The sequence below is a fragment of the Charadrius vociferus genome, unplaced genomic scaffold (assembly GCF_000708025.1).
Source record: "Charadrius vociferus isolate BGI_N301 unplaced genomic scaffold, ASM70802v2 scaffold15, whole genome shotgun sequence".
In the NCBI taxonomy this organism is placed as follows: domain Eukaryota; kingdom Metazoa; phylum Chordata; class Aves; order Charadriiformes; family Charadriidae; genus Charadrius; species Charadrius vociferus.
In genome coordinates, this window is record NW_009650064.1 from 245631 (window position 1) to 263084 (window position 17454).

Sequence of the window (17454 nt, forward strand, 5' to 3'; positions counted from 1 at the left end):
AAAATAAGAGTGAAGAATTGAAATGGTTCTTCTTACCCTCACACAGAAAATATGAGTTCTATCACTCCTAAAAGACACAGGCTTTAATCTGCCACTGTTAGCCGAGTGCTGAACTTAGCGTTAACATTTTCAGATGTGTTGCCTTGAAAATAATTTTCTGCTTTGGTAGCTTTGAGTGTTTTTTGATTGTTGGTTTTTTTTAATTTGTTTTGGGGAGTTTTTTAATGGTTTACTTAGTTTAAGTCATGGCACTTTATATCCAGCTCTGGCATACCCTAGTCACCCCCAGCCATCTGTGTTTCTGTGGGTTTTCTTCTCCTGAATAGCGGATCATATCAAATAAGCCAACTGAAGAAAGGCAGAGGTTCAAAACACACCAAGGAAGGTTTACATGAGACTGCCAAAACTTTGGACTTTGCAACATGTAATATAAAAATTTGAAACTCCATAGCTTCTTCACATTTCTAGTTTTATCCTTGTGGAAAAAAATGTATGAAAATATATTGCTACAAATTTCCCTAGACCTTCATTTTGGCATCTAATAGCTCAAGGTGGCTTACACAAGTATTCAAAAAATGCTTAAAAGAAAAGTACAGCCTGTCCCAGATTTTGGTTTATACGACTGGCAAGCTTTATAGCATTTTGATTCAAAAGCTAGTAAAGTGTCCCAGACAGTAAATCAAAATAACTGCTATTCGAGCACTACCTGAGTGTATCTATACTTAATTTTGCATTAGGAAGACAGAAGACACATGACAGACTATATCTGTCTTTTAAATACTGAATACACAGGGCAAATGGAAAAGTTGAAAGGCCCAATCTAAACCCTACTAACACTGCTGGAAAGGTTGCTTGTTATAATCCTGTCTTCTAAATTCAGTGTTTAAGCAGTTATTACATTACGTCTTCTCATCATGAAACAAATCTCATCGGTTACTATACAAGGAAACTAAAGGAAACAAATACAGTAAGACAGACACACGTTTTTCCACAGTGAAACCCACAACATGTTATCACAATTCCAAACAGCAAACCACTGCAGTTCAGAAAAATCTTCTAAACTTACTGTGTTAGTTGAATCTTCTTGTAATATTCTATCATATAACTGGATTGCATCATCATACCTGTTCAAAGAAATAATTCGCATTTATTTCTGCTAAGACAGAACTCCTAACTTTTTGACTGCCCTTGCAATAGTTAATAACCCTCCTGCACTTTTTATACTGAATATATTTAAACAAACTATAGTCATGCAAAATTGTTTTGAGTGAGTGCTAAATAGGAACAGCAGTATTTTATGTCACTAAGTTAAAAAAATACATGGCAATCGCTTCATGGAATACTGTTTCGGCAGCAACTTACATATTTATACCCAATTTCTTATTCTCCTACCTGTTCTCTTTTTCTGCACCCAATAGGTCCAGTCATCACATCTCAACTCTCCCTCTCACCTCTCCCAAGAAACAGAAACCCCAAAATTTGAAAGGCCATCCAAAATAATGACTTTTCACTTCATTGTTGTAATTTAAAACTTCATGTAAGTTTCTTCTGTTACAATTTTATAAAGTATAAGCAGCCGCATACAGCAAACTGGAGGGATTCGCACAAGAGGCCACCCCTAGACTACACCCCATAAATCTTGAAGGAAAACGTTTTCCACCATCACTACATAGCTTTTATTAATTCTGGTATTTGAAGTATGCTCAGAAAGGTTACTCTAGCTGCTATAAATGCGTTATACCTTCTGGGAAGCAGATCTGTGTGTTCAGCCAGCTGTGTACAGAACCCAAACTTAACAAATGAAATAATTCAAAATACATTTGATTATACAGCTGTTGTGCTATCACCACATAACTAGAGCACATTTTGTGTCTTCAGCTATAGTTTGACAAGTAGTTTTTCAGAGTTATTGTTCATTGATTTTGATGTTACATATCCCCTTCTCACCTTGGACACCCATTTACGTACTCCTTACTGCTCCCTAAGTACTGCTGCGATTTGCATAGCTCAGCTGTACACTCCAGTTACCGTAAGGTATAAGAACAAATAGGAAAGGCAGCACAAAAGCAGAAATGAGTAGAAGGTGACTGCTACAGACTTGAGTAGACATGCTATAAAATGCTGTATTCATCCTCCCTGTTAGTTGCTACTTTATCCCATGTATTCTACAAGACTGAACACGATGGCCATAATCGCAGCTTTACAGTATGAAGTTCCAGAATACTATAATTTTGATAAGCCGAGGTCTAAAGGGATGTCTCGGTCTACAAAGATGTTCCTCACTAGGGAAGGCAGGACCTTATCAACTCCTGGGAGCCACTCAGAATTTAAAAAGAAGCTCACTTCTTCAATTGAACATGCGATCACTCCAGCCTAAGTCTCCCTAGGCTCTCCAGAGCATGGCTTACAGCACCTGCAGATGGGTTCCCGTTCAAGACAACCCAGAGCTGAAGCCTCTTGTTCTTCTCTGACTCCTGGAGAAAATCTATGAAGATGAAACCTCAGCTTTTGTTAATGCCCCTCTCCTCTGATACTCCGATCTCAAGGATCTAACCTGACAGACACATTTTGTCAAGAATTTTTACAAGTACTTTCCACAAAACCGTGGCTCAGTCTCACTTCATTGCTGAAACAACACATAACATTTGTGCAGCAGTCATCTCCCACAAAGATCTGTTCCCATGCAATAACATCTTCAGTGTAGTCACGTAAGCCTGAATAGAATTATGATCTTTTGCACTTCTGAATAGGTTTCAGGAAGCGGGGGGGGGGAATCTGCTGCCATTCTCTCACTGTCTTCCTACCCTATGTCAAATGAAGACAGAAAGAGAGCTAGGTTTAATGGAACTTCTTCATGAAAGTGTATTTGATATAAAGTGAGTGTGAAATATGACACATCTAGTTGCCCCGAGATTGCTCCTGTGGTTGTGGAGTCAGCCCAGTTATCCACTTTTTTTAATCCAAGCAATGGACGTTCATTGGTGGCTCATATCAAATAACATTTTCAAAGTTAATTTTGGAGGATGTAATGGGTGAAGAACATCTGCTAAATAAATAAAGTACAAGAAAAAGTATTTAGTGGTTTACTTCTAATTCCTTCATATCAAGATGGCCCAAAGGCTCCAAATCTCACCAACTCTGTATGCAAAACAGAGCATGGAACAGATTTGCTAGCATTCAAAGGCACTGGAAGCTGGAAGTCCTTCTCAACACCCAAGACAGGTGCTTTAGAACAGAATGTTGATATCAAGGATATATCCAAAGGAGAAAGGTGGACAATTAAGGTCATCATCAAGCCCTGAGGTCATTCATCTTGGAAAGCTGTAAAGTTTCAAGCTGTTCATTATTTTAATAATTCCTGTTAATCTTAGTACATTATAGCCCTTCTATAGGATATTTCAAAAAGGTCAGTCTGATTTTTAGATTCTGCCACTCTATTCCATGTTTTTTAGCTTGTTTCTATAAGAAACTCTATAAATTTAATCCTTATTAGGTTCTACTGGGTTTATCCACGCTCAGAAAACAAGTGAAAAGAGCCATACTCTGCAGTAATTAGGAGCCTAGGAAAAAAATGAAGGCAAAAACCCGCTGGCACTGATTTTCATATGCTGCTCTAGCTCCGTGAGATGAAATGTATACCTCACAGACTTCACCAAAGAAGTGTCTAGTGTTTTACTGTATAATGATTTATGCTGTCATGTAAGAGATCTTTTTAATCTATGAAGTCTGATGGGAAGATCGCAAAAACGCAACACTGCATAGTATATGCAAAAATGCAATAAAAATTTCTATACATTGTAATATGATCATGCACAGCATAATCTTCTATAAACTGCCCAGCATTGCTTTGCCATGTTTTTATAGTGCCTGAATGCCTTTTTAAGAGATAGCAAGCACCTTTCCAGACGAAAAGTACATTCAGGTTTTACCTTTCCATAGCTTCAAATCTCATTCCAGTTAACCGTTTAACTCTGTGGCTCCCAGGAAACTGCCGCCTTAGTTCCTGAAGACAAAACTATACAAATAAAACCAAAAATACTATTGTTAATATAGTTATCTACACAGAAGCTGGAAGAAGAAAGAAAACGCTCTTGGCTGATGAATGCAACAACCCAAATGGCACTTCTGAGTTAAAGCAAATACCAGTTTTTGAAATAAGCAATAAAATGTATTGATAAAGAGAAGCTCAGAAACCAAAACTTTGTTTGTTAGAAAACTAATTCTAAGAAATATCTTCCATACAGGTCATTAGATCATCAGGCCTTCTTGGAAACAGTTATTTGTCTAGAAAATTAAACTCACCTACTATAACAGTTCTGATACTATTAAGACTTGAAGTCAAGTTAGTTGCCTCATAATAACACAAGACAAAAAAAACCCAAAGACGGTAAGAGCTTATGTGATACTTCTTTGATAAATTGATATCTCAGAATGGAAAAAACTATGTTAATACTATGCTCTGTGTTTATTTTTAAAATAAAACTTTGAAATCCAAAGAAAATGTTTGTCACTGGCTTGAGTTGAGCCTGCTGGCAGAAAAGGCATAGCTTCTAACTCCTGAAATCAATGAGACACCTGGGCTAGATAAAAGGAATTCATAACTGGCAGATTTCTCTGGATTAGCAAAAAAAGGATGTTTGGTAGAGGGATTGAGTCACAAGTTCCCCAGAGCAAACTAACTCTAACCATATCATTAATGCAGCTAGATCGCACTGCAAAGTTTGTAGCTGACTCATTACGGTGGGAGGCAGGACAGTCCCCAGGCTCTCAAAAAGACCAGTGGTTTGAATCACATTAAAAGCTTCACACAGAACCCTCTTTTTCCAGACCTTTATTTATACAACTCAGCTTATAAACTTGTTTTTCAGACCTAAGATACTATCAGAGGCCTATCTACATAATCTATTCCATCTCATCACATCCACTGGTCAAAGGAAAAATACAGAAGCAAATCAGTAAAAATTAGTAGGTTCCCTCTCTTTCTGTAGATAAACAGGTTGCTAGAGCACAGCAAAGAGAAATATTCACCTCTCCCAGATGCAATAGTAGAGAAGGAAGAGAGAAAGGAAACAGTAACCAAAGAAGTAATGCTAAGCACAGAGTATTTTCATCATGATCACCTTAGCTTCCAATGAACCAAGATCTCAACAATAAAATTTCACATAGCAAGACTCAGGTTTAGTACAGAAACACTTTACTGGCACTTTGAGTGATGTCTAGGTGAACTGTTGCTGCTCCGGACAACAAATTGTCGTAAAAAACTATATGCACTTAGCAGCACCTTACACAACGTCTGAACTAATCTCCGAACATTCTTAAGAGACAGGAAAACTTACATAAAGCTTCAGAAAAGTAGTTTCACTCGAGCTTTTACAATACAATCTTCTAGATTTTATAAAGAACTTTTGCAGACAACTCACCCTGTGTCCCAGTCATCTGGGAATTCCAAGGGACAGTGATTTTCAGTATAAAAACACGCATTGCTTTTCTCAATAAAGTTTTTTAAATGTCAAGAATTGTAACATTTGCAATAATACTAAACTCCATAATCTGCAGATGGACTTTTACATCTAGAAGAACACCATCAACAATATAAAAAGCTGATGAAATGTCACTCAAGTGCACAACTACTAGAAGACCAGAATTATTCTCATTAGATCTGATGACACTATCATTATTAAACCAAATACAGCAGCCACAAGGCCAAAATAAAATCCTGTAGATTAAGATATCAGACACAATAAAGTGACATGAAAAGTTGTGAGACAGTCACAAACAACTAAGTGCAACACTTTTAAAAACAAAAGCTCATGAATAAACTAGACTCGCTGTATCTTCAAAACGTTCTGGACTCAGCAGCACTGATTGTCCTCTTATTAAATTTAACTTGTAATCCCCATAATCATGTAAGTTACTGAGGACTGGCTCTGCATTATGTCAATAATCTACTTTCCAGATTCTCTCCGAAACTCAGCAGTTAGAAAGGTAAACCTTATTTGTATGTGAAATCTTAATTTGCAGTTCATTTGCTTTGTTGGTTTTTTTTTTTTTAAATCACATCAGTTTTTAATTTTAAAGGTCTGACAGAGGAAAATAAATATAAACCTGGAGTTCAGCACGTAAAGCACTGGTAGCGCAAGTGCCTGCCAACAGTAGGTGATTTGACTAAAACATGCGCGTGAAAGAACTGGCTGACTGCAGTAGGGGCATGCATTACACATAGCCATATTGTGCAGGACAGAGGACAACAGCAAGAAAAAGAGAAAAGAAAAAGAAAAAACAAAAGTCAGACAAACGACTCTAAACTGTCTCAGCTCCCTCATTTGGAGCAGATGAGACCTATCCCCCTAAGCAAAATGCATCACAGCTGTCAAAAGCTCACTGCTAAAAAACAGAAGTTGCAAAGCTGTTTGTCTACTTTGGGACTACAGCTGTAGCAAAAAGCCACATATGATGTTGACTTGTTTAAATTACCTACTTCTTTATCATAAATCAATCAAATTTAAAAAAACAAACAAACAAACAAAAAAACCAACGAAGTTTCCCCTCTAAGCTTTCAACCTCCTTTCGAAGTTGCATACAAAATGTTGCACTCCCTCATCTAAAGCAGTAATCCTTAGAGGGCACAGAAACTGAAATTTAAAATCCCTGCCAGAGTTAATGAAAATAAACAGTGTTTCACAATTGATCTTTCAACACAGGCTCCCTCAACAATTCTGTGAAAGTCTTCCTAAAAAGACCCTGAAAATAAAGACCAATATTGTTTTAGATATACATCAGAAAACAGAAATACATTTATTTAAACAGTAAGTCTGTTTGGTTTTGTTTAAAGAAACAGCTATCCTACAACAGAATTTTCTTCCGAGGAACAAAAGAAAGGGAAGTTCAGTGGGTTCACGACAAGTTCAGCGTGTTGTGCTGTATTTTCCAGTGTATTCCATTTTACCATATACCTATGGGATGAAGGCAAACTTGTCAAGTTCTGCCTATTTTCAAACGGCCCTTCTCCCAACTACATCCTCTAGTCTGACCCCTTGTATATCGCAGACCATTAAGTTTCACCCAAATGACACCATGTGAAGCTCAAAGACTTTATGGGGTATTTTGCCATCTGACACAGAACAAGGCACTGGAACAGTAATCCCCATGAAAGACCCGGACTCCTGAAAATATCTTTCCTTTTACTTAGAGTAAGATCCAGCTTGCTGGCTTTCAGGGCACAAGACAAGCTCATGGGTTTTTTTTCCCCCAGTGTTTTCTGAAGGAGGGATAAAATTATTTAAATTTGCCTGCAAAACACACTTGTGCCTTTTTCAGTTGCTTCCTTTAAAGGATTAGCTACGATTGGTTGGGGTTTTTGTTTTGTTTGGTGTTTTTTTCATTTTTAATCTAGTGAACAGGTGTTGCAGTTCTAAACAAACTCGTTTTATCTAAATTGTTATTTGTATAAGTCAAATAAATTTGCATACAAATTGACTAAACCTAAATATCCATTAACAATATTTTTATCAAGCATCACTGAATAATTTGGATTGCAAGGGACCTTTGGAGGTTGCCTGCTCCAAATCCCCACTCAAAACAAAACCAGCTTCCAAGGCAGGGCAGGGTCATATCCCAATCCATTTCCGAGCATCTCCAAAGGAGATTCCACAGCTTCTGTGCCACATGTCCCAAAGTGTTCACTAATCCCATTGTTAAAAAACTTTTTTCTAATATCTAATTGGAATTTCCTTTGTTGCAGCTTATGTCTCGCACTTGTTTTTTGCTGCACGTCTACAAAAATCTGTCTCCACCTTCTTTATACCTTCCTATTAGTACATATAACTACGTAAGACAGCAATAAAATCCCTTCTTAGCTTTCTCAAGACTTAACAAACCCAGATGTCTCAGCCTTTCCTTATACATTATGCAGTCCAGCTCCTTATTCATCTTGAAGACTTGCCCCAATATGTCAATGACTTTCTTTGATGATAGCCAACATGACATATAATATGATATGCATGACAGGATATTTTACCTCAAAACATTCAAAAAACCAATATAATTTGAGAGTATTTCAATAAACAAACACTCTCTGTACAATTTGGCAACTTTAATATTGTTCTTGACATTTAGCCTATACCAGAATAGCTGTAAATGTTTTCATGGCTATTGGAAGAGACGTGATCTGTCTAAACAAAAGTTACACATTAGAGAAGGTGGGTGGAGGTGGTTTCTTCCCAGCAGTGTATTTCTTGATAGATACTCTACAAGTCCAAGCTATGGAGTACAGAATATCCTATAACTGTCCAAAGAACTATCTGGAAGAAAACTTAAGGTTTGAGGGAAAAGTCAAAATGAAAACTTACCAATGCCAAATCATCTCGACTGCAGTCCAGGGCAGCAATCATCACCTGTTCATATATTATCCAAACTGGACACAAAAGAGACATTAAATGCAGATAATTGATTTGTTTTAAGATAATAGGAAACACCTACAATGTAAATAAGATTAGTGAATTCTGTCTGCATATTTTTCCCCTTCCACTCCCATGGAACACTACTGAAACAGGGACATTTTAAGAAACTGCTGGAATTAATTAAAAACACATTTAAGCCATTTTATTGCTTTTAGTAACAAAGCACTTTTTGACATCTTGAAAGGCAAAAAAGCTCTAATTCTCTGCTTTTTCTTAAGATTATAGCTGCAGTCTTCTAAACAGATTCCCATTAGGACTTGCTCTCTGATCAGACCTGGAGAACGGTCATTTGAGCTAGAAAGAAAACAAATTTCCCTTAACTGCTGAAAGTCCTACAAACATTGTCTTCTTCCTGGATTTAAACAATTTCTCTAAATCAATAACAGATTACATTATTTCTGTTCTAGGTCTACCAAGGTCTTGAACGTAAAGAATTTAACCGTGTAGCTACACAAGTGGCAGAAAAAAGAGATTACAGTAGAGAGAAACATGTTATGTGAGTATTAGAAGTACAAAGTGTTTTGAACTCATATAAATCTGATCAGGTGCACCCAATATTTCATAGAACTGAAACAGAAGCAAATGTCTTCCAAGATAAAATATAAAATAAAAATAAAATGAAAAATAATAAAGGCCCTCTCATTTTTAAAAATAGTTTCTGTGATATGAGTTTTCAATATATTTAGAAGAAATTATTATTTCTTCCTAAGCGTACGAAAGAAAAGAAACAGGCATTTATTTGCCACAAAATAAAAGTTTTAAAAAGAGGGTTTTAAAACCCTCTTCCTCATTGGAACTATCTATAAGACATGTATTCTATTTTTATTATATAATGTATACATTCTTCCATGAATGTAAAAATACATACATAGATACATACAAAATACAAATAACATACATCCATGATATAAATTACATATGATTTTTAAAAATTCTGAACACAAGAATAAGATACTTTTATAGTTTATAAAATTGCTCTGCCCATTCAATCAAACCCCTACTTTGATACTCTAACTCCAGCACAGGTTAGTGTCAGATATTAGGTTAGAGAACACTTTGGAGGGAATCAAGTATCCAATCCAGAGGGATGTGTTCTTCTAATCTGTACTAGGGCTTACTTGTTCAAGCTTAAAAAAAACACTAAAAAATGCCAAGGGTCTTATTTCTCTACTTTGAAGTCCAACTCAATAGCTTTGGACTACTGATTGTCCAGAAGAAAATCCTTTTCATTAAAATTATGATGTGGATAATAGTATCCCCGCTGTCATGGTTTGGCCCCAGCCAGCAACAAGGAACCACGCAGCCACTCGCTCTGCTCCCACAGCCATGGGAAAAAAATGGACAGGGCAAAACTGGTGGGTTAAAATAGTGCAATTTAACAGAACAGGAAAAGGGAAGATGAAAACAAAACAATAGCACGGATAAAGGGATATGAAGACACAATTACAGTACCGCCGCGAAGCACACCGACCAGACCCGCACCGCTGCAGCCCACCCCCAAGTGGCGACTGCTCTCCCCTCCCCGGCTAGTGCCTCTTATAGCCCGGGCATGGCTCACGTGGGATGGAATACCTGCCCCCTGCCGGCTCCTGGGGAAATTAACCCCATCCCTGCCAGAACCAGGACACCCGCCCCTTAGACTGAATATTCAGTAAGTTATTTTTATTTTAAAAACACCGATAATGGTAATTTACACACACACACACACACAATTACACTGGACGTCTTCTGCCTGAGGAAACAAGTTACAGAGATACCCAAATAATCCACCCTATTGCATTCATTATTTTCCCTTCTATATGTGTTCTCAAATTAGCCATTATAATATCCAGGAACTTTCTGAAAATACATGAAACAACAAGACTAACACACATCACATACAACTCATTCACCTTCCGTCACTATCCAAGAAAGAATTCTATTGTATGTGTTTGGGGTATTTTTTGGATGTTGTTTTTCATTTGGTTAGTTCTCCAAGTTCTTCTATAGCAGAGGGAACCTACGACAACTATCTTGCAGGTGGGCGTATTAAGCCTACCCATGCAGTCTAAAAACAAGCACGTTCCTCACAGTTACAGTGCCAGACCCCCTCACAGTGCAGCATCTTCTTCAGGCACTGAATCTCCAAATGCACTTCATGACTCACTGCTGTGTGAATCAATATATGATACTTTGGGCAGATGTGTTTATATCCAAAAAAGTACAACATCTGCAGTGGTCAAGTTCCATAAACTAGAAAGAATGCCAGAAGAGAATCAGAGTTCAGAGGGTACAAGACAGAACCAGAGCAAAGCATCAATACAAAAAAAACCCCTGATCTGTAGAACCCCAAAACCAACACTGAAAGATTCCTCACCTGACCAGAAAGGGAGGCAAAGTGTCTTTCTGAAATGACTATGTGGACTTTATTTCCTGGAACAATGTATGAAGTCAGCCATTTGAAATTAAAGTTAACTTACTAAACTAACTGAACAAAGTTAATCATATGGAATACTGTAACTTTTATTAGTAAATACAATGTATTACTGTGGCTGCTAAAATCCAGGTGTGACTGCATAAGAGTAGTTAATACAATGAAAGGACTACAAGAGAAATGTATTAGAGAATGTCTATAATAAATTACCTGAATTATAAAAAAGGGGGAAAAAAAGAAAGAAGAATAAGCATTAAAATAAAAACCTGTGTGAGATTAATAGGCATACCTCTACAATCTTGATAGCATTTTGTTAAACTTTGTTTTATTTTATGTTTATAGTAAAGAGTGCTATTGTATTGTGACACATTTCTAAACAATTCTCTTTTAGTATGAAATGTTATATCCAAGCTTCTGTCTACTGAAATTAGTATAAGGTAGTTAATATGCCCTGAAAATAACGATTTCATGAATAGTGGAAACTTAAGACTTACCTTCAACTATAATATCACAAATGTAATGTTATAATAAAAAAGCCTTAATATTAAATCCTGCAGTATGTATGAGTTGATTAAAGAATAGCTTTCTCTTTTATAAAAAGATATTTTTCAACTTTTGCCGTGGTGTTGAAGAAGAATCAGTCAAATGACAGCTAGATAACAATTTCAAGCTACATTTTCACATAATGGTCTAACTATTAATCTAGCAAACTAACAGTTCTAGTAAGTAATTTTTCCATCTGTTCTCACTGCAGCCCATATTTGCAAAAGAAATAAAATCTGGGAATTCTGACAGCCTATTAGACTCTTAAGGAAGTAATATCTATGTAATTAACATCAGCAGATACAGCAAGGCAACACAGAAGTATAAAATAGAGGCTGAAAAGAGAAAACAAAATCAGAAAATGGAAGTTTTAAAAATAATGATTGTTTACTTACTGTCATCTCCAAGTTTAGATGCATATTCATTAATCAACTCTTCTCCAACATCCACTATCTGTTCGCTGTTTCGGTAGTTTTCTTCCCTCCATTTCCTCATTTTATCACGCATATCTGGGGCAAAGGGGAGAAAAAAAGTAAAAAGAAAATATTGAGATTTCCAGATAGTAATGGAATTTGAATTTTATTTCTGGAAAATACGCAAAGAATTGGTTTAGAGAGCAAAAGATCTAAAAATCTAGGATTTTTGTTTCAAAAGTACATTTACAATGTGTCAGATCTCCAAGAGAGCAGACATACTCCTGAAACCAGCTAGACAGCACTACCTAGCTTAGGTTTTATTTATCCTCTGGATCAGGAAATTGCTAAGAATGTGATTTTATATACACATATTCATTCATATACATGTAGCTGTGCCATATAAATAACATATTTTGAGGATACTTATGTGTAATAGTTTTCATTAATAGATAGTGGCTTTACTATTATGAAGGTACCACAACAACTGTCTCCAGTATTTTATTTTTTTTAAACTTTACAACAGCTGGAAAAACAAGCACAATGATAGATCTAAACACTGTCAGTTTTTCTTGCACTTCAAAATGCATAGTTTACATAACTGACAGCAAAAATTAAGTACTGAACTTTCTTCCATCTGCCTGAAGAGATCTTGGATAGTTCATAAGAGTGTTACTGTGCTACGTTCTGCATTTTGAAATTCAACCAAAACCACTGCAGAGCTACATTTCATATGCATGGGCAAAGTTAAATGGTTCTAGACACACAATGGTCCCTGGAAATTCAAAGTTAGACAGGAAGAATGTGAGAGAACACAAACATTCACAAAAGCTGACAAGCTAAACCCATAAAAATAAATAAGCTGTCTGATTTCTACCTACTCATTTACTTGGAAATTATCAATGCCTTCATTCCAGTGTGATTCCAAATGGAAGAGCAACTGAATTATGTACAACAGAACGCACATCTACCATTCATCACCCAAGCAGAACACTTACAGTGAAAAAAAAAATAAATTGCAGTGCAGAGAAAAATTGCAGGGCAGAGAACAGTATATCAGCTGATGATCAAAAAACAAAATAAAAAACAAATGTTCTCATTCATGTGAATCTATTGAGAGGCTCATTACTTTTAGAAATACTGACTTTTAAGTAAAAGGCAGAAGAAAATGCTAAAAACTGCAGTAAAACTTATGCAAGGCTTTTTACAATGTTGTCAAACTTAATGAATTTTTTTACTACAAAAGCTAGCAAGAGTCAGGCAATAATAATTTAAGACTTGGACGCAAATCTACGTACAGCACATAATACAAGTTTGGCCAGAAGTAGTGGGGGATTTCAGAAAAAAAAAAAAAAGTTGTTAAAGAAATGTCTAGTTTTAATTACAACTACTCCTGTCACGTATAAAGGCTAGTCCGGACCAATCGATACATTTGTTTCAGTCTTAGATTCTCTTAAATTAGCAATCTTTGCACATATAAATCAAAACATTACAAATTCAAAGGAGCAGACACACTTGCAACAATGTTTGTTACTCCCTAAAAACATGCAAGCGCTCTACAGGAAGCCAAAAGACATAAACTGTGTTTTACTTTTGTGTCTGTTAAGGCGTCAGTTAACTTGGCCTGAGCAACCAGGTAAGAAATAATCCGCTTATAATTACTTATACTTCAATTGTTTAGTTGGATCATACTTTTCAAGTCCTTGATATCTAAAAGCACCTGATGAAATTACCCCCATTACTAGAGACACAAATTGCGTAGTCCAAAATGTTACCCTGACATATAACTGCTACCACCAGCAGTCACTCAGGGACCCCATAACTAGAGCTCATTTGTATACTGTTCTGCTGTTACAGACACCAAATCTTCCACCACACCTCAGCTCCACCCACTCGCACCTTACAAAATATGAGTCAAACCAAAAACCCTCATAAATCCACCAAGTCAACAACCTCACCTAAACGCACAGGGAGTGTTACGGCCTGGCGACTGCTTCTGTTGGTTGACAGCCGGCTCAATACCAGCCAGCACTGTACCCAGGTGGCCAAGACGGCCAATGGCATCCTGGCCTGTATCAGGAACAGTGTGGCCAGCAGGACTAGGGAAGTGATTGTCCCTCTGTACTTGGCACTGGTGACACCAAACCTCAAATACTGTGTTCAGTTTTGGGCCCTTCACTACAAGAAAGACATGGAGGTGCTGGAGTGTGTCCAGAGAAGGGCAACATAGCTGGTGAGGGGTCTGGAGTACAAGTCTTGAGGAGCAGCTGAGGGAACTGGGGTTCTTTACCCTGCAGAAGAGGAGGCTGAGGGGAGACCTTATTGCTCAATACAACTACATGGAATGAGGTTGTAGTGAGGGGGGGTTGGTCTCTTCTCCCAAGTAACAAGTGATGGGACAAGAGGAAACGGCCTCAAGTTGCACCAGTGGAGGTTTAGATTGCATACTAGGAAACATTTCTTCACTGAAAGGGTTGTTAAGCATTGGAACAGGGTGCCCAGAGAAGTGGTGGAACTGCCATCCCGGGAGATATTTTAAAGACGAGTAGACGTGGTGCCTAGGGACATGGTTTAGTGGTGGTTTTGGCAGTGTTAGGTTGATGGTTGGACTCAATGATGATCTCAAAGGTCCCTTCCAACCTAGACGATTCTATGCTCTCTGTGAGTCTCCAGACCCCTTATCCTTACGCAGACGCCTGGCCAGTACTGTGCAGATGCAAGCAGAGGCAAAGGCAGCTCAGCTGGGCACTGCGGACGCTGCCTTTAACCGTAACAACTCAGCTTTCAAAGTGGCCTCAGCTAAAATCCCAGCATCTCACCTTTGCCTGCTGTAATCCATAAATTCACATATAAAATCCAGAGTAAAGGGATCTGTCCCTTTGCTTACAACTGAAAATTAGCTACATCCAATTCTTAGAGCTGTGTTCGAGTTCTTTGCTAGGGACTAGGTTACAACACTGCTGGGATCATCCCACTCATGAAAAGCCTCACGGCACCAGGGATCTGTTAAAGTATACACAGAGTGAAGAGAAGAGCCGCCATCTCCGAGAAAGCCTTTGTATGGTCTCTTGCAGGAATCTGTTTATTTTTACTTTACTTGGCATCTCTTACAATAGAGGAAAAAAATATGTAATTTTTCAAATGTGTGCTTCTAAAATGCAGCAGCTGCTTGTACCAATGCAGATTTTCAAGGTTTTCCCCTACACTCCAAGTCTTTCATTTGGATGTAAAATGGAAGATACCAACTTAGAAGCTGATATGACAGAACTCCCCAGCTAGTCCCCAAAAATTTCCTATTCAGCATATCCATATACAAAACAACACACCTAGCACAATGCCACAAATGTCAATCAAAACTCTTGGAAATAGAATATGGAGGTTATTGAGAGGTGGGCCCATGCCAACCTTATGAAGTTCAACAAGGCCAAGTGCAAGTTCCTGCATGTGGGTTGGGGCAACCTCAAGCACAAATACAGGCTCAGCAGAGAATGGATTGAGAGCAGCCCTGAGGAGAAGGACTTGGGGGTGTTGGTTGATGAGAAGCTCAACATGACCCAGCAATGTGTGCTTGCAGCCCAGAAAGTCAACCACATCCTGGGCTGCATCAAAAGAAGCATGGCCAGCAGGTTGAGGGAGGTGATTCTGCCCCTCTACTCCGTTCTCGTGAGACCCCACCTGGAGTACTGCGCCCAGCTCTGGGGCCCCCAACACAAGGACGTGGACCTGTTGAAACAAGTTCAGAGGAGGGCCATGAAGAAGAACAGAGGGCTGGAGCATGTCTCCTGTGAAGACAGGCTGAGAAAGTTGGGGTTGTTCAGCCTGGAGAAGAGAAGGCTCCAGGGAGACCTTATAGCCCCTTCCAGTACCTACAGGGGGCCTACGGGAAAGATGGGGTGGGACTCTTTATCAGGGAGTGTAGTGACAGAATGAGGGATAATGGTTTTAAACTGAAAGAGGGTAGATTTAGATTAGATATTAAGAAGAAATTCCTTACTGTGAGGGTGGTGAGACACTGGAACAGGTTGCACAGGGAAGTTATTCATGCCCCACCCCTGGAGGTGTTCAAGGCCAGGCTGGATGGGACTCTGAGCAACCTGGTCTAGTGGAAGGTGTCCCTGCCCATGGCAGGGGGCTTGGAACTAGATGATCTTTAAGTTGCCTTCCAACTCTAACCATTTTATGATTTCCATGTGTAGGATGCTGATCTCGGTAGGAGTTAGCCAAGTCCAAAAGCAGTAAGCTAGAGCATGCTACACCTGGCCTTTACATCAGAACACCAACTCTGCAATACTCTCAGCCAAAATAACCTAGGGTTAAATGTACAGAAACATCCACATTGCATGTGTTGTCTCCTGTGAAAAAACTAATTTCTCTTTCCAATCGCTGACACCTGAGAACAACAGGAAGAAGAAAAAAAAACAAAACCCTGAATCTCTGGTTTTTGTAACAATTTCTGTTCAAGCAAAATAAAAACTAGAAAAGTTCTTTACACAAGTTGTTTTTAGAGCAACTTTTGGGAAAGCCTAACAATAGCAGTAGTAATGCTCCATACAACTTCCCTTCCTATATAGCAGCTTGCCTGTTCTCTGTCCCAGCTGAGCTTTACAACCGCTATACGTTCTCACAAGAAATATAAAAGAACGGGAAACCAAGCTTTTCCCACAGCACTAAATTAGTCTAACGACACTATGGTGATGTAACCAAATATCAGAGCAAAACTAGCTATAAATCAACCATCATACACGCTGGCAAGAAAGCCCTCTTCTTCATCCTTAATCATTCAGTTACAGCACTATTTCTTTCAATAGCAGCTAAAATATTTTCTGAGATTAATGCAATTTGAGCTTAAAATGGAGTATTTCAAATTCCATTCTGTTTTGGAGTCCTGCAGAAAAAGATGCAGGAAAGACAGCATGGGCACTATTTCTGATGGGCAAGCTACGAGCATCTGCTAAAATACACCTTGTGCAATGATCCTCCTCTTATCCCCATACTAGAAAACCAAATCAACCAATAATCTACGCTCAAGGAATTACTCTATTGCTCAATTATTTCTTCACAGATTAGTAGTGAATAAATAAAAAAACAAAGATCACACAGCTGCTCTCTGCATTCTCTTTTCTACTGCGTAACGTTTGCAATGTATTCGACCACCTAGCTAAAGGTTCCCCCTTGATGGCCAAAATTATGCAGGAGCACTAATTTATTCTTGATGGAGACTGTAAAGGGCTCAAGTGCTGTATGAACTCACATTTGACCATGTACTGCTTACGAGAGAAGAGCCATTCAGAATGTCAGGTAAACCTCAAAAGTCATTGCTATTAAAAAAAAAAAAAATAATAATCATTGTGACCAGTTAAGAAAGACCTGGGGAGCAGGATTTGCAATAACTTTTATGTCACTTCAGAGCTGCTGGGAGTTCCTCCGCAGACGCTGATCATCAGGCTGCAGAAAAACACCAGGTAATTTTCAGGCGTTCCAAACGGTGAAGGGAGCCACAAGCGGCTGACCCAACCAAGAGCCCATTTGTTCCCTGTGAGCATTCTGGGGGTGCTGGGAGGCAATGGCAGAGAAGGCCAAGCGTTGGCCTGTGGGGAAACGGGGGCCCGTCCCCACACAGCGGAGG

At 38.4% G+C, this 17454-nt stretch overlaps 1 protein-coding gene across 1 annotated transcript in view; it reads right to left on the reverse strand.

The window, feature by feature from the left end:
* EMC2 (ER membrane protein complex subunit 2) overlaps nt 1-11922 on the reverse strand; it is a 38130-nt gene extending 26208 nt beyond the window's left edge. Inside the window, exons 1-4 of the mRNA XM_009891798.1 lie at nt 11811-11922; nt 8349-8413; nt 3930-4015; nt 1067-1124 (exon numbers count right to left, since the gene is read on the reverse strand). Coding sequence (XP_009890100.1) covers nt 1067-1124; nt 3930-4015; nt 8349-8413; nt 11811-11922 — 321 coding nt within the window. The remainder of the gene's footprint in view (nt 1-1066; nt 1125-3929; nt 4016-8348; nt 8414-11810) is intronic.
* Nucleotides 11923-17454: the final 5532 nt, after the last annotated feature.